Raw genomic sequence first — 21,628 nt, forward strand, 5'->3', positions numbered from 1 at the left:
TATTTCACAGAAAGGTAATTTAATCACAGTAAAAAGGGGGTCACCTAAGGTCAGAAAGTTGGTCAGTGGTAAAACTGAAGATTGATGCAAGGCATCTTGTTTCAATGCCAAGTTCACTAAATTTCAGTGTAGCATAACCTTGCTGCTATATTATCCTAGCCTTATGACTGAATTATATTTGAAAAACAAATAATGGCAAGAAAAATACTATCCATTAAGATTGATAGCTAGTACTTGATCTTGGTAATGTCCATACTTTTTGAGATGGTTAAAGCTTTATTAGATATGTAGTATGAGTGCTCTAGGAGAAAGCTGTGCTATTAGGATGTATTTTGTTATTAGGTTTTTAAAGTTGAATTCTTGTATACTATCAACATTGTCAACCTTATTTACAAGGCAGAGCTTGGCAGAGATTGCAAGGTATCTTTATTCATCTGTAGTTCTTTATTATTATAGTACTGTAGAGGGGAAATAAGGGACAGCATTTTATAAAATGGGAGATTTGTTTTTTTCCTTAATAATATGAGTGCTAAGGTACAGAAAGGAAGAACCATTACGCAAATTTTGATGATGCACTACCCGCTGGTGCTTTGTGGAAAGACAGTTCTAAGTCTACATATGTAAATACATCAAGTGGTTAACTTATGAATTAAATTAGCAAGAATTTGCTTTACTTTGTTAAAGACTGCCATAAATACAGTATGTTGTTAACAAACATACTGTATTAGGTAAATGCTTGAGAGGGTCATTCTTGAACTTTTCTGCTTTCGGTGCTAAATTAGCTCACTTACTGGAATTGTGTTTATTAAATAATGAGTTAATTTATTTAAAAATACAAGATTATAAGCTAGAGCTATCAGCTTTGAAGATTTCTGGCTTTGGAGATGACCTTGTGGAAATTAACTGAAAATTCAAATTGATTTAGCAAATGTGAAAAATTGAAAACACGAGATTAAATGTCTTAACCCCATAAAGCAATTCCAAATGTTCAAGCAATTTGCTGATGCATAGCCATTTCCAGTCATATTTTAAATTTTGCAGATAATCTTTTCATCAGGGAAATGCCTTCTTGGCTCATCAGTTTAATAAACAATTCCAGAAATCCTGGTGCTTATCCAAACTGCTTTTTCTTTTTGTTGCCATTTCTTCTCACACAGAAATACAATCTATACTCCCCGGATTCTCTGCAAAACTGAATTGGACCTCAGAGGAAGCCAGCTGTTCTCAAGACATATCAGGGGATACACCCTTCCAGATGATTTTTGAGGCAGGTTTTATTGTGGTTCTATAAATTACTGATGTCTTAATTCTTATTTTTCTACAAATCCAGTAAAGCTTAAGTCCATCACAGTTGAAATGAAATAAGGCATTGGTTCCTGAACTTCTCTGTGCAGATGCTAAAACACTTGGTAGCTTCCAAAATACTGGTATTTGTGTCCCACTCCAAGAGGTTGTGATTTAATTAGTCTAGGGTCCTGGATTAGTTTGTTTAGGTTGCCATTAAAAAAGAAAATACTACGGGGGCGCCTGGGCGGCTCAGTCGTTGGGCGTCTGCCTTCGGCTCAGGGCGTGATCCCAGCATTCTGGGATTGAGCCCTACCTACATCGGGCTCCTCCGCTTGGAGCCTGCTTCTTCCTCTCCCACTCCCCCTGCTTGTGTTCCCTCTCTCGCTGGCTGTCTCTCTGTCAAATAAATAAATAAAATCTTAAAAAAAAATGTAGATTAATTCCTTTAAAAAAAATACTACGGATTGGGTGGTTAAACAATAGAAACTTACTTCCTCATACTTTTGGAAGCTGGAAGTTTAAAGTGGCTTGCCACTGTTCCCTTACACAGCCTTTCCTCTGTATGTGGAGAGAGAGCTCTCTGATGTCTTTCTCTTCTCATAAGGACACCTGTCCTATCATATTAGGGCTGCACGTTTATGACCTCATTTAACCTTAATTATGTCTTTAAGTCTCTATCTCCAAGTACAGTCACATGGGGGGCTAGGGCTTCAATGTGTGAATTTTGGGAGACACAATTCAGTCCATACTGATGTGGCCTGGGCTTTGGAATATTTTTGAAATCTCAGATGGAAAAAAATCCCAGATGACTCCTTTTTTTTTTTTTTTTAAAGATTTTATTTATTTATTCGACAGAGAGAGAGACAGCCAGCGAGAGAGGGAACACAAGCAGGGGGAGTGGGAGAGGAAGAAGCAGGCTCATAGCAGAGGAGCCTGATGTGGGGCTCGATCCCATAACGCCGGGATCACGCCCTGAGCCGAAGGCAGACGCTTAACCGCTGTGCCACCCAGGTGCCCCTAAAATCCCAGATGACTCCTAATGTGCAGATAAATTTGAGAACCACTGAAACAAGCCATTATTTGAATTTGGATTTCCTGAAAAAGAAAATAAAAATGGGTTCTTAATGCAGGTCCTATTTGGATACATTTTTATTAGGTTGACTTAAATATCTTTATTGATTTATTTGTAGCTCAGATTTATGAATGTGACAGTTGAGTTCTCCATTCCCTCAATTCTCTGATCCCCTATCTTTCTTTTCTTTGAATTTGTGGAGACATAAATAATTAGAATATATATATTTTTAAGATTTTATTTAGGCCCGCCTGGGTGGCTCAGCCGGTTAAGCATCTGCCTTCAGCTCAGGTCATGATCCCAGGATCCTGGGATCAAGCCCTGCATTAGGCTCCCTGCTCAGAGCCTGCTTCTCCTTCTCCCTCTGCTGCTCCCCCTGCTTGTGCTCTCTATCTCTCTGTCAAATAAATAAATAAAATCTTAAAAAAAAGAGAGAGAGAGAGCATGAGCGGTAGGGAGGGGCAGTGGGCAGAGGGAGAGGGAGAAGCAGACTCCCCGATGAGCAGGGAGCCCAGTGAGGGGCTTGATCCCAGGACCCTGAGATCATGACCTGAGCCAAAGGCAGTTGCTTAACTGACTGAGCCACCTCACCAGTCCCAAAACTAGAGTACTTTAAACATTCTCCCAAGAAGCATTTGGGAGGCCTTTCTTCATGTTTGGACAATTATATGTTCCTTCTCAAAGGAAATGGGCGCAGTATTGCAACAATAGATATCCCTGGCTGTGCCTTATCTTCTTTAGGGGAACGATGGGTAAACAATCTGGAGCAATTAATGGTTAGTCAGCTCTGAAACTATTAATTTCAAGTAGCAATAAAAAAAACAGATTTCAGTGAACCAAGGAAAGCAGTTCTAGAAAAAGAGATCATGTGTTTTAGCCAGTTTAAACAAACAATTTTTATAACTAACATATGTATTATTCAAGCCTCCTGACAACTCTGTGAAGTGGATAGAACAGGGATTATCACCCCATTTTATAGATACAAGAACCCTGAGATTCAGAGAGTTTGATTGACTTACCCAAGTCATATGGAAGTTAAGTGACAGAATTAGAATTTGAACCAAAGTTTTACTCATTTTAATCAGGTCTGAATATTTATTCACTCACTCGGGAACCTGTGTTTGTTCAAGTTGGCCTTACTTTGCTAGATGTTGAAGATACAGAGTCCCAAGGCATGTTACTTGATAAAGGAAAAGATAAACAAGCAAACAAATAATTATAATACGGTATAATTTGTATCTTGATAGAGGTAGGGTAAATAACATAGAGGAGGGGTACCTAACACAATGGGAAGTGTCCAAGGTCTGGAGGTCTTGAGACCGAAACAGATTTTCTGGGTATAAGGGGTTCAGAGACTTGAAAGAATAGGAAGTTGTCTTCAGACTTGTCGAGTTTGTCTTATTTTTTTCCTTATTGCAAAAGCAGTGTTTCCCTCAGGAAAATCAAAGAGAGCATTTAGAGCACAGATAATTTGACTTAATTGTGGTAGCTGCTGTTAACATTTTTGGTGTGCATCTTTTCACATAAGAGTGAGGCATTTCAGGGGCGCCTGGGTGGCACAGCGGTTAAGCGTCTGCCTTCGGCTCAGGGCGTGATCCCGGCGTTGTGGGATCGAGCCCCACATCAGGCTCCTCCGCTATGAGCCTGCTTCTTCCTCTCCCACTCCCCCTGCTTGTGTTCCGTCTCTAGCTGGCTGTCTCTGTCAAATAAATAAATAAAATCTTTAAAAAAAAAAAAAAAGAGTGAGGCATTTCAATTTCAGGTTTTTAGAATAGTACAGTTCCAAACTATGGCCATGGAAATAGGTAGCTGAAATGCGTGGATGTCAAGGTCATTGGAGTTGAAGAGGTCAGAAAATTGTGAGACTAGGTTGTTCCTTAGGCTATCAAGTTGGATGTGGAAGTCAGCCCAGTTGATGGCAGGTCTTAAAGTGCTGAGGAAACGTGAGTAGGCTCAGTGCCTGCAGTCAGCTGGCAGTAGAGGAGAAGTGGCAAAGAGCAGTATGACCTCAGAAGAACAGGAATAAGAGTTCCCTGAAAGCATTTGTTGTTCCATTACATCTCATTGTCTCTGGTACTGTGAAGCTATTTAAAAGATACTTGAATGAAGAGAGTGAAAAGAGAGGAAGGGGGAGATAGTGAACAAATTCATCATAATACTTCAAATGGAGAGAAGAGTCAAGTAGCAAGGTTCATAGTAGAAGCTAATGAATGGAGACATCCATGAAAAAGCTATAGTAAATGATCCACTGCTTTGGGCATGTGAGGAGAGCTAATCCCAGGGAATACTGAAGAGAACTTCATTTAGGAGAGATGCAAGGTCTTGTGTTGATGCTCAGAGTCAGTCCTGAATCTGGGGTCCATTAGGCTGGGTAACATGTCCCTCCAAAAACAATTTGATTTTACAAGATCTTGAAAGCTTTTTCCATTTTTAAATTTATTTTTGCCATAATACTAAGTGATAAAATTGATAGAGGTACACATGCATTTCTACAAATATATCTTCATGTTTATCTATCTCTATTTCTCTATATACCTATTTAACTAGAGACAGGAAGAGACAGAGGCTCAGACTGACTTTCTTCTAGACAGTCATATAGGGCCCATGACAACCTAAGTTCAGTTTGAAAATATAAAACAGCTCTGATATTATCTGTGATACAATTAGATTTGTATTTAAGGTGAAGGCTAGAACATATGATTCAGTAATGGTTTCTGCTGCACAGGGCTGGCAGCATCTATGTTTTCCTAACAACACTTAAGTAAATTCACTGCTTCTATATGTATGTCAGGCTGGGGTACTGGGTTTCTTTCTTTCTTTTTTGTTTTTTTTTTTAAGATTTTATTTATTCATTTGACAGGGAGAGAGACAGCCAGCAAGAGAGGGAACACAAGCAGGGGGAGTGGGAGAGGAAGAAGCAGGCTTCCACCGGAGGAGCCCGATGCGGGGCTTGATCCCAAAACGCTGGGATCACGCCCTGAGCCAAAGGCAGACACTTAACGACTAAGCCACCCAGGAGCCCCAGGGTACTAGGTTTCTAACACCCAAATCTAAAAGTCTTTAAAAGACTTTGTAGACATAGACACATTTTCATTCTCTCTCAGTAATTTATGAGTAGATTTTAAAAGGAGCTATTTGCTTTATGTTAACTATCCTCTGCTGATGTGATATTAGGTCACCTTATCTTCTCAGTCTGGATTAGGTACCAGTCCTTCTTGTGTATTTCTTTAGCATTTCTTATTTATGTAAATCATAGGACTTTTCACATTCTCATATACATTATTTATTTGTCTTCTCTTCTACTTAACTGTGAACTCTTCAAATTCAGATTGTTTTATTTACATGTGTAGGCCCAGGTTACATAAGAAACTCCATTAAGTGTTTTGAGTGGGTAATTCAGTAGTTTGCATAAGCTTTGCCTGTCAGGCTCCATAAAAGTGATGATAGATTATATAATATCCGATTCTGAAAGCTATATGCACAGATAACGAACTTTCTTGGAGACACAGCATTGCATAGTGGAATGTGGGCTTTGAAGTTAGATCTAGGTTTGAATCCCAGTTCTGCCACTTAACTTGCTATGTGTGACCCTGGACAAATTAAACAGCTTATTTAGTTTCATTATTCTCATAAATAAAATGGGGGCTATTTCCTACTTGCATATAAACTGTTTGGCATGTAGCAGGTGTTCAGTAAGTGGTAGCACTCATCATTATTAATTGTAGCCCCTCTCTGGTAGCTGCTCAAAGAATTTTCACTTACATGGTTGCCGTACTGCTAGATTTAATTAGCCCTTTCTGTGATGTACCCTATAATAACCAAGGCTACAGAAGTTGAAACTCTTCCAAGAAGTTGTTTTGTAAGTGCTAAGTACAGAAAATGCTTTGAAGAGATCATTGCTTTTCTACTATTTGAACATTTTATACTGAAGTTTTTGTTTTGTTTTTTGTTTTTTTGTTTTTTAAGTAGGCCCTCCACATAGGGTGGAGCCCAACACAGGGCTTGAACTCACGACCCTGAGATCAAGACCTGAGCTGAGATCAGGAGTTGGACACTTAACCGACTGAGCCACCCAGGCGCCCCTATAGTAAAATTTTTTAAATGAAGGATGTGACTATGATGTGTATGCTGCAGTTACTATTTAATCACTACTATTTACATGCATGAATAATCCTAGATCTGTTTCCAGAATTTTCTAATAATTCCCATCCACTTTTCTGATAATTTTTTGTAATGATTCTATAATAATCTTTCTAATTTTCACCAGTCATTGCATACTTCTTGATCTCATTTTCAGTATACTTACAAAAAGTATTGTAGTAATTTGTTCTTTCTGTTTCTTCCTCATTGTGTTACGATATGTTGCAGTCTAGGACCATTTTTTTCTTTAATATGTACCTACTACATGGCTCAGTATTCTCTGAGCCACCAATAAGAACTTACTGATTTTTTACTCTATTTCTTCTCATTTTTCTAGACTCTCCATTTTCTAAAAGACTCCTTCTAACTTTGGTTTAGGAACACTGTCTTAAATATAGTGAGTCATTATAGGAAAGTGTTTAATACTAAAGCTTTGGAGCCAGATTGGGTAACCTTGAGAAAATTATTTGACCTCTTTGAGACCCATTGTTTTTCATCCATAAAATGTGGGTTATATGTACCTAATAGGGCTTTTGTGAGGGGTAAGTGAGGTAATATAAGTAAGATACTTTAGCTCCATTCCTGGAATAGAGAAAGCCCTCATTAAATTGTAAATTTTATTATATTTGTAGGGAGGTATCTGGGTATATTGGAAAGAACATGGACAATTGGTATTAGACAGACTTAGGGTCAGATTCTGGCTCTATCACTGAACAGCTGGGTAACCTTAGGCAAGTTGCTTAACTTCTCCGAGTCTCCGTTTAAAAAAAAAATCTACAAAGAAAGGGTAGTAGTATCTGCCTCCAGGATTGTTGTGAGGTAATGTAGATATAGCATCTGCACAATGCTCTCTACATAGTAGGCATTCAACAAATGATATCTACTGTTGTTGCTATGTATATTATATACTTAAAGATTATTACTTGATCCTTAAAACAGTTCTGTGAGGTGAAGCGGGTAAGCTTTTCTTTTAAAGATTATTTATTTATTTGAGAGAGAGAGAGCACAAGCAATGGGGAGACACAGAGGAAGAGGGAGAAGCAGACTCCCTGCTAATCAGGGAGCCCAACGTGGGGCTCAATCCCAGGACCCTGAGATCATGACCTGAGCTGAAGGCAGATGCTTAACCGACTAGCCACCCAGGTGCCCCTAGAGTGATAACTTTTATCCCTGTTTTACAGATTAACAAATAAAATTCAGAGCAATTAAGTGGTTTTTTTTTCATGGTTATTTAAGTAACTTTTATAGAGCCAGTACTAGAACATAGGTCTTCTGACTTGTGAGCTTTTTGTTTTACAGCTTTTCCTAAAAAAATAAATGTTTAGATAAATGGATTGATGTTAAAAAATAGTTCCTTTTAGTGTCTGCTCCTCTGACTTCATTCTTTTTTTTTTTTTTAAGATTTTATTTATTTATCCGACAGAGATAGAGACAGCCAGCGAGAGAGGGAACACAAGCAGGGGGAGTGGGAGAGGAAGAAGCAGGCTCATAGTGGAGGAGCCTGATGTGGGGCTTGATCCCATAACGCCGGGATCACGCCCTGAGCCGAAGGCAGACGCTTAACCGCTGTGCCACCCAGGCGCCCCTGACTTCATTCTTAATACAGATCAACTCACATCAGGATGGTAGAGCTAAGATAGAGTTACTCTTCTTAGTTCCAGTCTGAACTACTTTTAAATTTGTTCCAAAAGGTGGTTCTGAAATTGTGGATTTTACTCTCATCTTTGTTCATGTGTCTCCTGAAGTTCCATGAAATAGTTTAACCCAAGAAATGATAGCTATTAGATTGCCTTTTATGTCCAATTCTTAGACCTAAAGGTGTTTCCCCTTGGATGTCTAAAAAGCTTTCTGAGGGGCAAGTTACCTTTATAGGAAGAAATACCTTTATTTATTTATTTATTTATTTATTTATTTATTTATTTATTTATTTATTCATTCATTCATTCATTCATTTATTTAAAGATTTATTTATTTAATGATTTATTTATTTTAGAGAGGCAGGGAGGGGTAGAGGGAGAGAGAATCTTAAGTAGACTCCGCATTGGAGCCCGACATGGGGCTCAATCTCACCACCCTGAGACTGTGACCTGAGCTGAAACCAAACGTCAAATGCTCAACTTACTGCACCACCCAGGTGCCCCAAGAAATACCATAATTCAGTTCATTTGTGCTCCTGAGTTTGTGTATGTGTGGTGGATGTTTTTGTTGTGTTGTTACAGGTTGATGAAAAGCCCAGAACTTTGATGACAGATACTCTGGTGATAAAGAATTTTTTGCATAAAATTGTCATGGTACACCCTAAGGTAAGCTGTTCTTTTGCACAGTGATGCTTCTCTTGTCATATGTTTTCAGGAGACCTCTACTCTGTAGGACATGAGAGGATATGGTTGGTCCTCTTTCTTTTCATGCTAATGATTACAACTTTTAATATTGAAGTGATTCGATTTCTTTGTCCCTAACGCAGTGGTGTTGTTGGTCATGTGACATAGCTGAGAGCCCTTGGATATAGAGCTTTCTTTGGGTTCTTGTTTTTACTTCCTTACTGTTTTATTGTATCAGTTTAGATACATTTTTTTTCCTCCTCTGTGCTTCATTTTTCTATTAAACCTGGATAATAAACCTTGATGACGATCTTCTTCTTTTCCAAAGTGACTAGAAGAGCAAATCAGGAAATTTTGATAAAGTACTTCAAACTTTGGAGAGCTATAATTTTTATTATTAGCTATAGTTAGGTATGTTTATAGGGATGCATACCATTAAGTATGCTTTATAACTTCTCCTTTTTTCTCTTGCTGACTTTCTACTTTTTCTGTCTTCAGCAGAGTTCAGTGCTTATTATGCTAGTCACTATTCTAAGTACTTTCTACACACTCACTCACCCCATGCAACAGCCCATGTGAAGTAGGTTTTATCATCATCATTCCCATTTTATAGCTGAGAAAACTATGGTACAGAGGTCAAGTAACTTGCAGAGCCAGCATTTGAATTCAGGCAGTCTGGCTCTAGAGTCCTCTATTACCCATTATGTTACATAGAAAGAAAAATGTAGGTCAAAGGTTGGAAATAATTAGAACAGTGAAGTAAATTGGAGGCAGGACAAAAGTCAGATGGGGCAGGGGAAGAAAAAGGAAAGAAAAAAGCCTGGAATGTTCTATGTACAAAAACAATGGAAAGAATAGAAAAATTGATAGTTCCTTTAAGGGGGAGAAGAGATAACATTGGGAGAAGAGCAGAGAATAAAGGGTAGGATTTACTGATAATCTATACCACTTGGAATTGAAGTGTAGGACTCAATATATTTAAGGTGCAGAATTTGAGCACAGATAAATGTTAATTGTGTTAATTATATTATGTTTAGGGAAAGTACAAGTGAAAAAAGGGGATATAAAGAATATCTTCCCCTTCGGGAATTAAGTATGGAAGTTTTTAATCTCTGTCCTGGTTCATGTTAAATGTCATACCCCATTTACTTTGCAGATTAAATTTAATTTCAGTGTAAAGGTGAATGGAGTCCTTTCCATGGAAATCTTTGGGTAAGTCCTTAAATCTATGGCTTATGTTTAGGCTGTGGCTTTATAGTTTTTCTCAGTCATTATTGTCCTGTTTCTAGTTGCTTCACAGTTTGACCCTTTTTTTTTTTCAAGATTTGTTTATTTATTTTAGAGGGAGAGAGAGAGAGCTCGTGAACCTGTGCAGGGCGAAGAGGGGCACAGGGAAAGAGAAACCCAAGCAGACTCCATGCTGAGTGCAGAGCCTCACACAGGGCTCCAGGAGAGGCTTGATCTCATGATCCTGAGATCATGACCTGAGCTGAAGTCAAGAGTTGGTTACTCAACCAGCTATGCCACCCAGTTGCCCCACAGTTTGACTTCTTGACCCAAAGTCATCCTGAAACTAATTTTCTGAGACTCCCACATTTTCTTATTCTATGTTAGCTTTTATTTTTTTTTTCAGATTGAATAAATTTATTTCCCAATTTATTTTTATTTTTATGTTAGCTTTTAATGAACAAGTAGATTCATCTAAACATTTCACATCTTTTCCTCTCACTAGAGTGGGTGATCTTAAAGGTTGCCATTTTCCCCTTGGTTAATTGGTTATTGAATTCTAGTAATCTTTGGGAGGTGGTGGTAGTCATGGGCCAAAATTTGTATCAGGTAAAAATTGGTTTTAGAATATCTGAAATATGGCTTAGTTTTTCTTTGCTTTTCAGGACAAAGAATGAACCCACTTTGAACCTGTCAAATGGAATTGCTCTTGTTATAAGCTATCAGCATTATGTGAGGTGAAGGGTAAAAGCATTGTGGTCCCTCTCCATGTTTTAATCTCCTGTTATGAGTATGAATGTGGGTAGAAATTGAAAGTAGTCTCATTTGTCATTTCTTAGTGCCAGGTATCGGATTCTCTGTCAGAAAAGTGGAAGTAAAACTTTGAAGCTATTTATATTGAAAACACTTTTTATTTCTGGCTCCTTGAATGTATTTTAATTGACCCAAGGACATGTCCCTTCTCTTTCCCATCTGTAAATGAAACAAAACAAACCCTGCTAATTTCAGTCTTATTTACATATGAGAAGAGAGGAATGACTTCAGATGGTTACTTGAACTCTTGGCTAGAAAGATGCTATGAATACAAAGGAATTCTTCATATGTTATTTTTTGTGCATCAGCATTTTGCGTATATTTGGAAATCATCTCTCTCTCTACCTCCACCTTCTTCTACAAAAAAAATCCATGGAGAAGATGGTAAATAAATGGAATAGAACCCTCTGCCTTGCCTTCCTATGCTGTCCACCTACCACAGAATCCAAAGTGAACATGCACTATAACAAGAAAAAGACTAATTTATTATTAAGTCCAAGTAATTTATTCTTTATTCAGTAGTTTTTGACTCCATTTATATGCCCTGAAACAGCACTGGTAGTCACAGGATCTTAATTAAGGCTTAAAGAGACTGCCCATGGCTTTTTAGTCTGTTTTTTTACTTTTTTTTTTTTTTTTTAAGATTTTATTCATTCATTTGACATATAGGGAGAGAGTGAGCACAAGCAGGGGGAGCAGCAGAGGGAAAGGGAGAAGCAGGCTCTCCGCTGAGCAGGGAGCCTGATGCAAGGGCTCAATCCCAGGACCCCGGTGACCCGAACGGAAGGCAGACACTTAACCAGCCATCCAGGCGCCCCTATTTTTCCATTCTTAGTCAGAATTACACTTCAGATTAGATTTTTTTATTCTTTAATATGTGCAGGAAACAAAGCCCCCACCCCTTATCTTTCTTTAGTAGTCCTCTGCTATCATACAGTCTTTACAGGTAGACTGCTCATTATCCCAGATTTACTGAAAAAGTTTAAGCCTCTGAGCCAGTGTTTTGGACATATCATCCTGAATGACCTGACCAGTTTAAAGAGAGAGGAAAAGGTTCGTTGGGTGTGGAGCCTACTTTATTAATTTAATTTTATTTAATTTTATTTAATTTTAATTTTATTTTATTTTAAGTAATCTCTACACCCACTGTGGGGCTCAAACAACCCCAAGATCAAGAGTTGCACACTCTACTGACTGAGACAGCCAGGCGCCCCATTGTGGAGCCTACTTTAAAAAAAAGAAAAGAAATGAAAAAATAATTCAAGAACCAAAAAAAAGCTAAATTTGTCTTACCTGTTTTTTGACAGTAGACCAAAAGTTGGTACAGCTGAATTACTCTGCAGCAGAATCCATCCTGTGCTAGGACATCCAGTAATGCTTTTCATCCCTGATGACATGGCTGGCATGGGCTTGTTGGGAGAGCTGATACTGACTCCAGCTGCTGCTCTGTGTCCCTGCCCAAAGATCTTTTCCAACCAGCTGAATAGGATTTCTTCGGTTTCCATATCCTTTTGATGATAGAGTCCATCAAAATCTTCATTTTCATTGTCTTGAAAAATGAATTTTTTAAAGATTTTATTTGTTTATTTTAGAGAGAAAGAGAGAGATAGTGAGTGGGGGGAGGAGCAGAGGGAGAGGGACAAGCAGACTCTGAGCTGAGCGTAGAGCCCGATGCGGGACTCAGTCCCATGACTCTGAGATCATGACCTGCACTGAAATCAAGAGTTGGACACTTAATTGACTGAGCCACCCTGGTGCCCCGAAAAATGAATTTTTATATCTCAGTTCTAAAAAAGCCTCGGCATATAAACTCTGTGCCTAGAAGCCAGTATGATTTGTATAAAAACAAAAATACAGTATGAAAGCCAAGCTTGAGAATTTTTCCAAAAAACTGAAAACTATAAAATGTGCCACATATGCCATATGCTTTTCATGTAATTTAGTATGACTGAAGCATGGAATGAATGGCACAAGCAGGAGAGATGAGGCTGGGAAGGTAGTTGTAGTTGAACATGGCTCTTGTGCCACACTTAGGAGTGTGAACTTCATTCTCTTTATAGTGGGAAACCATTGGATGTTTTAGGAGACTTAGGCAGATACAGTGGGGTAGGAGAGAGAAGTCAGTAATCACTAAGTAAATAAGTAAGTGACCTGGGCAAGAGATAATGCTTGTCCGAGTTAAAAGTGTGATGAGCATGGAAAAGAGAAACTTACCACTCGAAGGAATGAACATAATGAGGCAACCAATTCATTGTCAGGGTAAGGAGAGATTAGGGGCAGGGAATGGCCAAAGTTGATGTCAAGATTTCTACATCCAGAAGAGGCAAATCTATGGAGACAGAAAGTGGCTGGAGAGGGATTTTTGGGGGGTGATAAAAATGTTCTAAAATTGATGGTGGTGATGGTTGCACAACTTTCTGAATATACTACAGCCTATTTGTGCACTTTAAATGGGTAAATTGTATGCTATGTGATATGTTTAAAACTCAGTAAGCTGTTTAAAAACAGAATAGTGATACTGTCAATTAGATGCAAATCATAAATGGCAGATTTGGAAGGTAAAGAAGATTAGCTTAGCTTTAAACATGTTAAGTTTATGATTCCCACAGGACGTCCCTTGAAAATGGCAATCCGCTACATAGAAATTTTGGTCTGTAAATTGGAAGTGATCAGATTTAGAGATGAATTTTAGAGCCTCAACATTTCCGCCATAGGTTTAATATAGCATAGTGCTGTGGTTAGAGCATGGCACAAGAGTGTAAATGCTGGATTCACCACTAATTGGCTGTGACTTTATACAGCTTACTTAACCAGCCTAAGCTTTTATTTCATCAGCTTTAAAACAGATAATAATACTTCATAGATTTATTTCCCCTTGCAAAGGTTTTGTTGTTATTATAGCTGTTCTTTTGGGATTTGTTTGTTTGTTTTAGGATTGATTATATACTAACCTGTGTGAAGCTCCTAGCATACTGCCTGACATATATAATAAGTGTTCAGTAAATATTAGGCATTATTGTTACATGATTGAAGCTATAAGAGTAAATGTAGTTATAGTAGAGTATGAAGAATAAGAACAGAAGGCCAAGGTCATGGAATAAATGTCAGCTGAAAGTATCATTAGGGAGGAGGAAGGAGCGGGATGGTGATAAAGACTATGCATGGACATTTGGATTTTAAAATCTTAATATCTAGGTCATATAGAAGAGTATAAAGTAAAATATAAAAGTTTCTCCTTCCTCCTCATCCCATTCCCCAGAGGGATTAAGGCACATTTTTTATCCTCTTGAAGTTTACATTTAGTGGGACTTTTTAATAAATAGATGTCAGGTAGTGATAAGTACAGTAAAGATAAAATAAAGCAGGTAAAGAGATAATGATAGGGAAGTTATTTTAAATATTATAGTCAACGAAGACTCTAGGGAGGTGATGTTTTAGTGAAGAGAAAGAGAGCTAACAGAAAACTCTGGTAGGACGTCAGTTTCTGAAAATGGCAAACTAGGTGATTTAGACCCACCCTCCCATTGAGGACAAATACTGGATGAAATATTAAAACATCATAAAAGAATCCAAGAGCTAGTGAATAAGGAGGAATTTCTGGGCCAACATAGGAGAAAACAGGAATTACAGAAAGCTTGAGCCCAACATTGGGGGCTGCTTTTGCCCTGAGGTCATTTGCAAATTAGAACAAGCAGTTGAGAGGCTAAGAAGCACTGCTGATGTAGGACAAGAAGGCCAAAGAGTTTAGGGCCTGCTGAGCTGGGGTGCTGTTAAAAGCACCTCTTGTTTTGGGCAGGGATAACTAAAAGGATACACTTTAAGGAGTAAGGTGAACCTGAAATAAACCATCCTTCACATGAACTCATATATTTTTTGGGTCATCTGGGAAGGCTAGAAAATCTTAAACTTTCAAAATGGATTAAGATGATTCTAGATTTCTAATTCTCCCAGATGCCTTGTAGAAGCAAACAAAAATTCTAGGTAGATAGATGACCACATCTGCGCTTCAAATTATTTAACAAATACTTTCAAAAAATGTCCAGCTCATGTGCACATTTCTCTCTCTCTCTCTCGCTCTCTCTCATACACACCCCCACACCCTCCCACCCCCACAGCTAGGTAAAAGAGTAGACAAGGTAACATGAACAAGAGCTAGCAAAGACAAAAGCAACAGAAGCACCCACTGGGACTCCAGATATTGGTAATATCAGACATTGATTTTAAAAATAGACATTATGTTTACTATGCTTAAGAAATTGAAAGCCAAGCTTAAAAATCATGTCAGGGAACTGTAAACTATAAAATGTGACATAATTTTTAAAAGAACCAAGCAGAAATTGTAGAACCAAAAAATACAATGACCAATATTGAAATTAAATAGGCAGATTTAACAACAGATTAGATATAGCATAAGTAAATTTGTGAAGTAAAAGATGAGGATAGCAAAAACTTGGTAAAATAAAGCAAAGAGAGACAAAAGTATGGAAAATACAAAAGAGAGGTTAACAGGTGAGAGGAAACAGTGAGACCATTTAATGCCCCAAAGGAGAATAGAGAGAATGGGGCAGAAACAGTCTTTGAAGAATTAATGTCTGAAGCAACTAAAACAGATTTCAGAGCTCAATAATCAAGCAGGATAAACAAAAAGATATCTATACCTGTAGAAAATCAAAAACAAGGAAAAAAATCAGCTCAGGAAGATGGATTTTCTTCAAAAGAGAAACAAATTGACAGCTGACTTCCCCATACCTACAGAATATAGTAGTATAATAGTGTTAATGTCCTGAAACTAAATAATCAAGCTAGAATCCCATAGCCAGTAAAAGTATTTCTCAATATAAAAGATAATGAACTTACCTATATAGATTAATGTCATAATTCATACAGTAAGAAGAATTAATTCAACTAACTTTAGAACATAGTGTTTTGACATACATTATTGGTGGGATATACTCTAAGGATGACGTGAACTGTAAAGCACTCTTGAAATTCATTTAGTGGTCTTGATTCTTAGTAATAACATTGGTTTTATACTGAAATTGTATACGTACTTATTATAAAACAAATAATTATGTTAACATTGGTGGGAACCAAAATTTTTAGCATAAGATAGCAGATATAGGAGTATAAATTCAAAGAAATATTTTTATTTTGAAATTAAAAAATATTTTTAAGTAATCTTAAAGTGGAATCGAAGATAACAATGTGTACCCCCAAGTTTTCTGACTTTTGAAATTATGCATTTCTTAGCTTTGTCTGCTAAACAAACAAATGTAGGAACAATGAGCACTCCTAGTACCCAGAATGTGTTCTCTAAATGTCATTGCTCACTAAAAAGGAGGAATGACTGTTTCCAGGCCTAAAGTAGAAATGTATAAGATGAGGGGTGCCTGGGTGGCTCAGTCAGTTAAGCATCTGCCTTTGGCTTAGGTCATGATCCCAGGGTCCTGGGATCAAGCCCTTCATCGGGCTCTCTGCCCAATGGGGAGTCTGCTTCTCTGTCCCCTCTTGCCCTCCCCCTTCCCCCTCCCCGCTCATGCTCTCTCTCAAATAAATAAATAAAATCCTTAAAAAAAAATGTACAAGATGAGCCTGGGTATCTTATGTTGATCCAGAAAGCAAAGAAGATATCAACGTCCATGAGATTATGTCAATTTCAGAAATTCTACTTCCAGCCATGAACAAATATCAGGGACTGGATTCAACCTCCTACCTTGAACAATTAAAAGAAAATGGACAAATTATATAAACAACAGATAGTATAGGACAGAGGGTCTAGAGAGAGGAGAAACAAATAAACCCTGTGTTACACCACTGTACTACCTAGAGAGAAGTTCATAGGGAGGGGATACCCAACAAGTGTCTAGTGGATCTCTCTGAGTTGAGAAGACAAAGTTCAGAGTTTAGGGAGGCCCAGGCAGCTAGAACTTATAGAGAAGAGTACCAAAAAGGAGATAAATACACAGAGAGAGCTCCAGGCAGAGGAGAATTCCTGGAGTACACACAGAGCTGGGAATGGTTTCTGTTTCTACCAGGCAGGATAGAAAATCTCATATTTCATAAAGTATCAGTTGGGAGTCCTAAGAAGGGTTTGCCTGAATATAGTGGAGGAGTTAGCCCTAGCCCTAGCTTCCCTAGCCCTAGCTTCCCTGGTCCCACCTTACAAAGCTTAAAAGTAAGACCCAAAAGGCTTAAATTATTCCCAAGTAACTTTATAGTGTCCCAGAAAAAAATATTTACAGGAATACAAAAATGTCCTGCATTCAACTAGATAAACTTCACAATGCTGGGCATCCAATAAAAAATTACTTTGCATGCAAACGAGCAGGAAAATAGGACAAAATAATGAAAGAAAAAAAATTGGTTAATGAGAACTGCCCAGAAATGACATAGGTAATAGGATTAGTAAACAAGGACATTAAGACGGGTATAACTGTACCCATATATTCAAGGAGTGAGAGGAAAAAGTTGAACATATTAAGTAAAGACACAAAAAAATATTAAAAAATACCCGAATTGAACATCTAGACATAGAAATGACAATTTTTAAGATGAAAATACACTGGATAAGATTAGTGACAGATGTACACATTGCAGAGGAAAAGATTAGTGAGCTTGAAGACATGGCAATAGAAACTAAAATGAAACCAAAAAGACTAAAAAAGTAAACAGAGCTTCAGTGAACTGTGGGATAACTTCAAGTGGCCTAATTCAGGGACATGTAATTGGAATCCTGCAGGGAGGGAGGGCAGATAACATATTTGAGGAAATAATGCCCCCCAAATTTCCAAATTTGGTGAAAAGTATAAACCTAAAGATGTAAGAAGATCCACAAACTTTAAACATAAGAAACTTGAATAAAATTATATCAAGACGCACCATAATCAAATTGGCTAAAGCCAGTAATAAAGAAAAAACCTTAAAAGTGGCTAGAGGTAAAAAGACACATTAACATACTGGGGAACAAAGATGAGAATTAGGATTTCTTATTGGAAACTATAAGCTAGGAGAAAGTGAAGCAACATTTTTATTTTATTTTTTATTTTTATTCTTTTTAAGAGAGGGCACATGAGCCAGGGGTGGAGGGGCAGAGGGAGAGGGAGAATCTTTTTTTTTTTTTTTTTAAGATTTATTTATTTTAGAGCAGAAGGGAGAGTGAGAGAAAGAATCTCCTACAGACTCGCCACTGAGTGCAGAACCCAACACAAGGCTCAATCTCAGGACCCTGAGATCATGACCTGAGCTGAAACCAAGAGTCAAATGCTCAACCAACTGCACCATCCAGGCTCCCAGAGAGGGGGAGAGAGAATCTTAAGCAGGCTCCACACTTAGCACAGAGCCTGAGATGGGGCTTGATCTCATGACCCTGAACATGAGCCAAAATCAAGAGTCAGACACTTAACCACTGAGCCACACAGGTGCCACTGAAGCAACATTTTTATTTTATTTTATTTTATTTTATTTTATTTTATTTTATTTATTTTATTATTATTTTTTAAAGATTTTATTTATTTATTTATTTATTTGAGAGAGAGAGAACACAGAGGAAGAATGAGAGGGAGAAGCAGACTCCCCGCTAAGCAGGGAGCCCAATACGGGGCTTGATCCCAGGACCCTGAGATCATGACCTGAGCCAAAGGCAGATGCTTAACTGACTGAGCCACCCAGGTGCCCCAACATTTTTAAAATAATAAGAGAAAAAAACTTAACTTGGATTCTATACCAAGAGAAAATATTTTTTAAGAATGAAGGCAAAATAATTTTTCAGATGTAGAAAAGACTTCAATCACCAGCAGATCTGTATTATAAGAAATGTTAAAGGAAGTGCTTCAGACAGAAGAAAAATCATATCAGATGGAATTCTGCATCTACACAAATAAGAGCACTGGAAATCATAACTATCTGGATAGATATAAAAGATTTTTGCTGTATTTTAAAAAACCTCTTTAAGCAATAGTTGACTTTTTAAAGCAAAAAAAAAAAAAAAAAGCATGCCATCAGTATATACGATTTATAACCTATGTTGAAGTAAAATGAGTGACAATAGCACAAAGACCAAGAGGGGAGAAATGGAAGTATATTATTGCAGGATTCTTATACTTTATGTGTGTGAACTGTTATAATATCATTTCAAAGTAGACAGTGATAAAGTTGTGTACTATAAAGCCTAAAGCAATCCCTAAGTTACTACAACAAAAAATTATAATGAATAAGTCGAAAAAGGGGATAAAATGGAATTACAAAAAACACCCAGTCCAAAATAGAATCCAAAAATAGAAAAGAGGGAAATACAAGGAACAAATGCAAAACATATAACAAGATGGTAGATTTAAACCCAACCATTGAAGTATTTATATTAAATGTAAATGGTTTCAACAACCCAATCAAAAGATAGTCACACATTTTGACTCTTCAGACACTCCACTCTTACCGAGTTTGCAATACCTCAAAACTCCCCTCGTTCTAAACAGTCAATGTGCTGGCCTTAGCTCCTATGTAAATGTCTTGGATTTGTGATAGAGACTTCATTTATGGGTACTGTCTCCCTTTGTTCTACTGTGACTTTTCATGATGCCCCACTGCCTATGGGTGAGGATTTTAATCTTCACACTTAATACTTCCTGTTTACCGTATTAAAAAGAGGATGAAAACAAAAAAAGATAAAGGAAAACATATTTCTGGTTTCTTTAGCCTTGGTTCAGGGAACTAAATATTAGTTCTTAACTGGATAATTTTGTCCTCAGAGGACATTTGGGAATGTCTGGGGACATTTTTGACTGTCATGACTCAGGGGGAGGGTGCTACTGGCATCTAGTAGGTAGAGGCCAGGGGTCCTGCTAAACATCCTAGAGTGCACAGCACATCCCCTGCAACAAAGAATTCTCTGGGGTGAGGGGAGGAGTGAAATCAAGAGAAGGAAACCATCCTAGAGGTGTGGCCCCCTTGGTCTTGGTTAGAGAATAGGGTCAGAGAAGGTAAGGAGTTTCCCTCTTAATCTGAATATACTCGATATTTCTTTGTATATACTTCTAGCATGTATCATACCGTATTTTACTGATTTTACCTGTATCTCTAGTACTATAAATATGATAACTCAAAGATAGGTATTAAATCTGAATATTCATCTTTGTATCCTCTAAATTTAATATGGTGTTTAGCCTGTAGTACCACTCAAACCTATGATGGAATGAGCAGGATCAATATGTAAACTCATTGTCCCAATACTATACCTGTAGCACACACTTATTAAACCCAGAATAATTTCTAGGGATTCTAGTGGATCTGTCTCTGGTGCCTCACACCTGTATTCACTGTGGAAAGGCTTAATACGTAATCATCTAGCACCCTAGTTTATTTCTGGGAGTGTGAACCAGGTCAGTGTTATGTTTGTTTTATGCAAATGAATACATTGTCATAAAAAACTAAAATTTGGTAGTTTTCTTTAGCAACTATACATATTTCTGTATGGACCTTCAGGTCTGCCTCTGATATTGCCAAGTCAGGAACAGCCAACTACTACTGTCTTCAAAGATACCTCTTATTTCATTGACTGGAAGAAATACCACTTGTGTATGGTGCCCGATTTGGATCTCAATTTGGATAGAGGTATATCTCCCTCTCTTTGCACAGGAATAAAGAAACCTGGAGAATATTAGAGAAATGCAAAGAAATATAAATAGCAGGTGTACATAAAAAATAAGTTGATCTGATGGTTTAGGTTGGGGGCCACTGGTGGGGGTCTGGCTAAGTTTGAGAATCTATGTGAAGTGCAGTAAACAGGTCAATAGTCAAAGCCGCATTAGAGCTAACTGTTTTGGTATTACATGTTAATGCTGCTTTTACTCTCATTTCCTCTACTGTCTCCTCTCTTCCTGGTCCTCTTGAGGTAGTCAGTAGGCTTCCATCTTGTAAGGACTTGTTCAGAGGGTTTCTGTTGTACCTTAGTCTGTCAAGTCTGGGGTTTTAGAAAGGTTAGTAACATCATTGAACTATTGTGGAAGAGAAATGTTTTCTAATGAAATGAGAAAATACACATAAAATTACTTATAAAAAATTAAAACACCATATAAATTCAAAGCAGGAGTATAAACCATATAGTAATCAACCTAGAAAGCTGGCTGTAGTATTCATGTAGAGCCTGATCACATTAACTTTGGGTGAATCACCCTGGGAGTTGGATGCTTAATAACTGGACCAAAAAATAAAACTGGAAAGTAGGGATATGCAGCCACGAGGTGGATCTAGGAGGTTTACAGTCTTGAGCTTGACTGTTGTTCGCTAGAATCCTCTGAAATTTAGAAGGTACTCTGGTAAACTGGATGCTGAGGAAGATGACCAGCGGGGAAGAGGCATTCTAGAGCTGTGACTGGTATGAGAAGACTGAAGCCTCCTGGGATGGAGAAGTATCTCAGGGGGAATGATAGAATCCTCTCTAAGAAGTAATCCTCAGAGTAAGGATTTTTTTTTTTTTCTTGAGTAGGTAGTTGTTCCAGAGGGTGCATTGAAAGGAGGGTGTCTTTGAACAGGGCCTGTGGAGGTGAGTGGTTTTGTGAAGAAAGAATGCCTGGTCTTAACAGGTGGGATGTCATGCCATTAGAATTTTTGAATCTCTAGGGCTCTCCGTATCTCCTTTTCTCTTTCAAGTTTTATTTTCACGCTTTGTGAATTTCCTTCATTTTTTGTCAATTCTTGATGCCTGAACTTGCTCAGTTTACTTTGGAAATGAGTAATGTAGAAAATGTCCCCTCATCTTCTTCCCTCCCTCATT

General features: G+C 37.8%; 1 protein-coding gene across 1 annotated transcript in view; it reads left to right on the forward strand.

Moving 5' to 3' along the window:
* Positions 1-21,628, forward strand: part of TOP6BL (TOP6B like initiator of meiotic double strand breaks) — a 98,192-nt gene that overhangs the window by 51,866 nt on the left and 24,698 nt on the right. Inside the window, exons 4-9 of the mRNA XM_087855066.1 lie at positions 1,158-1,267; positions 8,719-8,802; positions 9,977-10,032; positions 10,713-10,784; positions 12,168-12,363; positions 20,316-20,466. Of these exons, the coding sequence (XP_087711192.1) occupies positions 1,158-1,267; positions 8,719-8,802; positions 9,977-10,032; positions 10,713-10,784; positions 12,168-12,363; positions 20,316-20,466 (669 nt within the window). The remainder of the gene's footprint in view (positions 1-1,157; positions 1,268-8,718; positions 8,803-9,976; positions 10,033-10,712; positions 10,785-12,167; positions 12,364-20,315; positions 20,467-21,628) is intronic.

This window comes from Ursus americanus, chromosome 24, assembly GCF_024610735.1.
Source record: "Ursus americanus isolate L20-20 chromosome 24, mUrsAme1.1.p, whole genome shotgun sequence".
Taxonomy (NCBI): Eukaryota; Metazoa; Chordata; class Mammalia; order Carnivora; family Ursidae; genus Ursus; species Ursus americanus.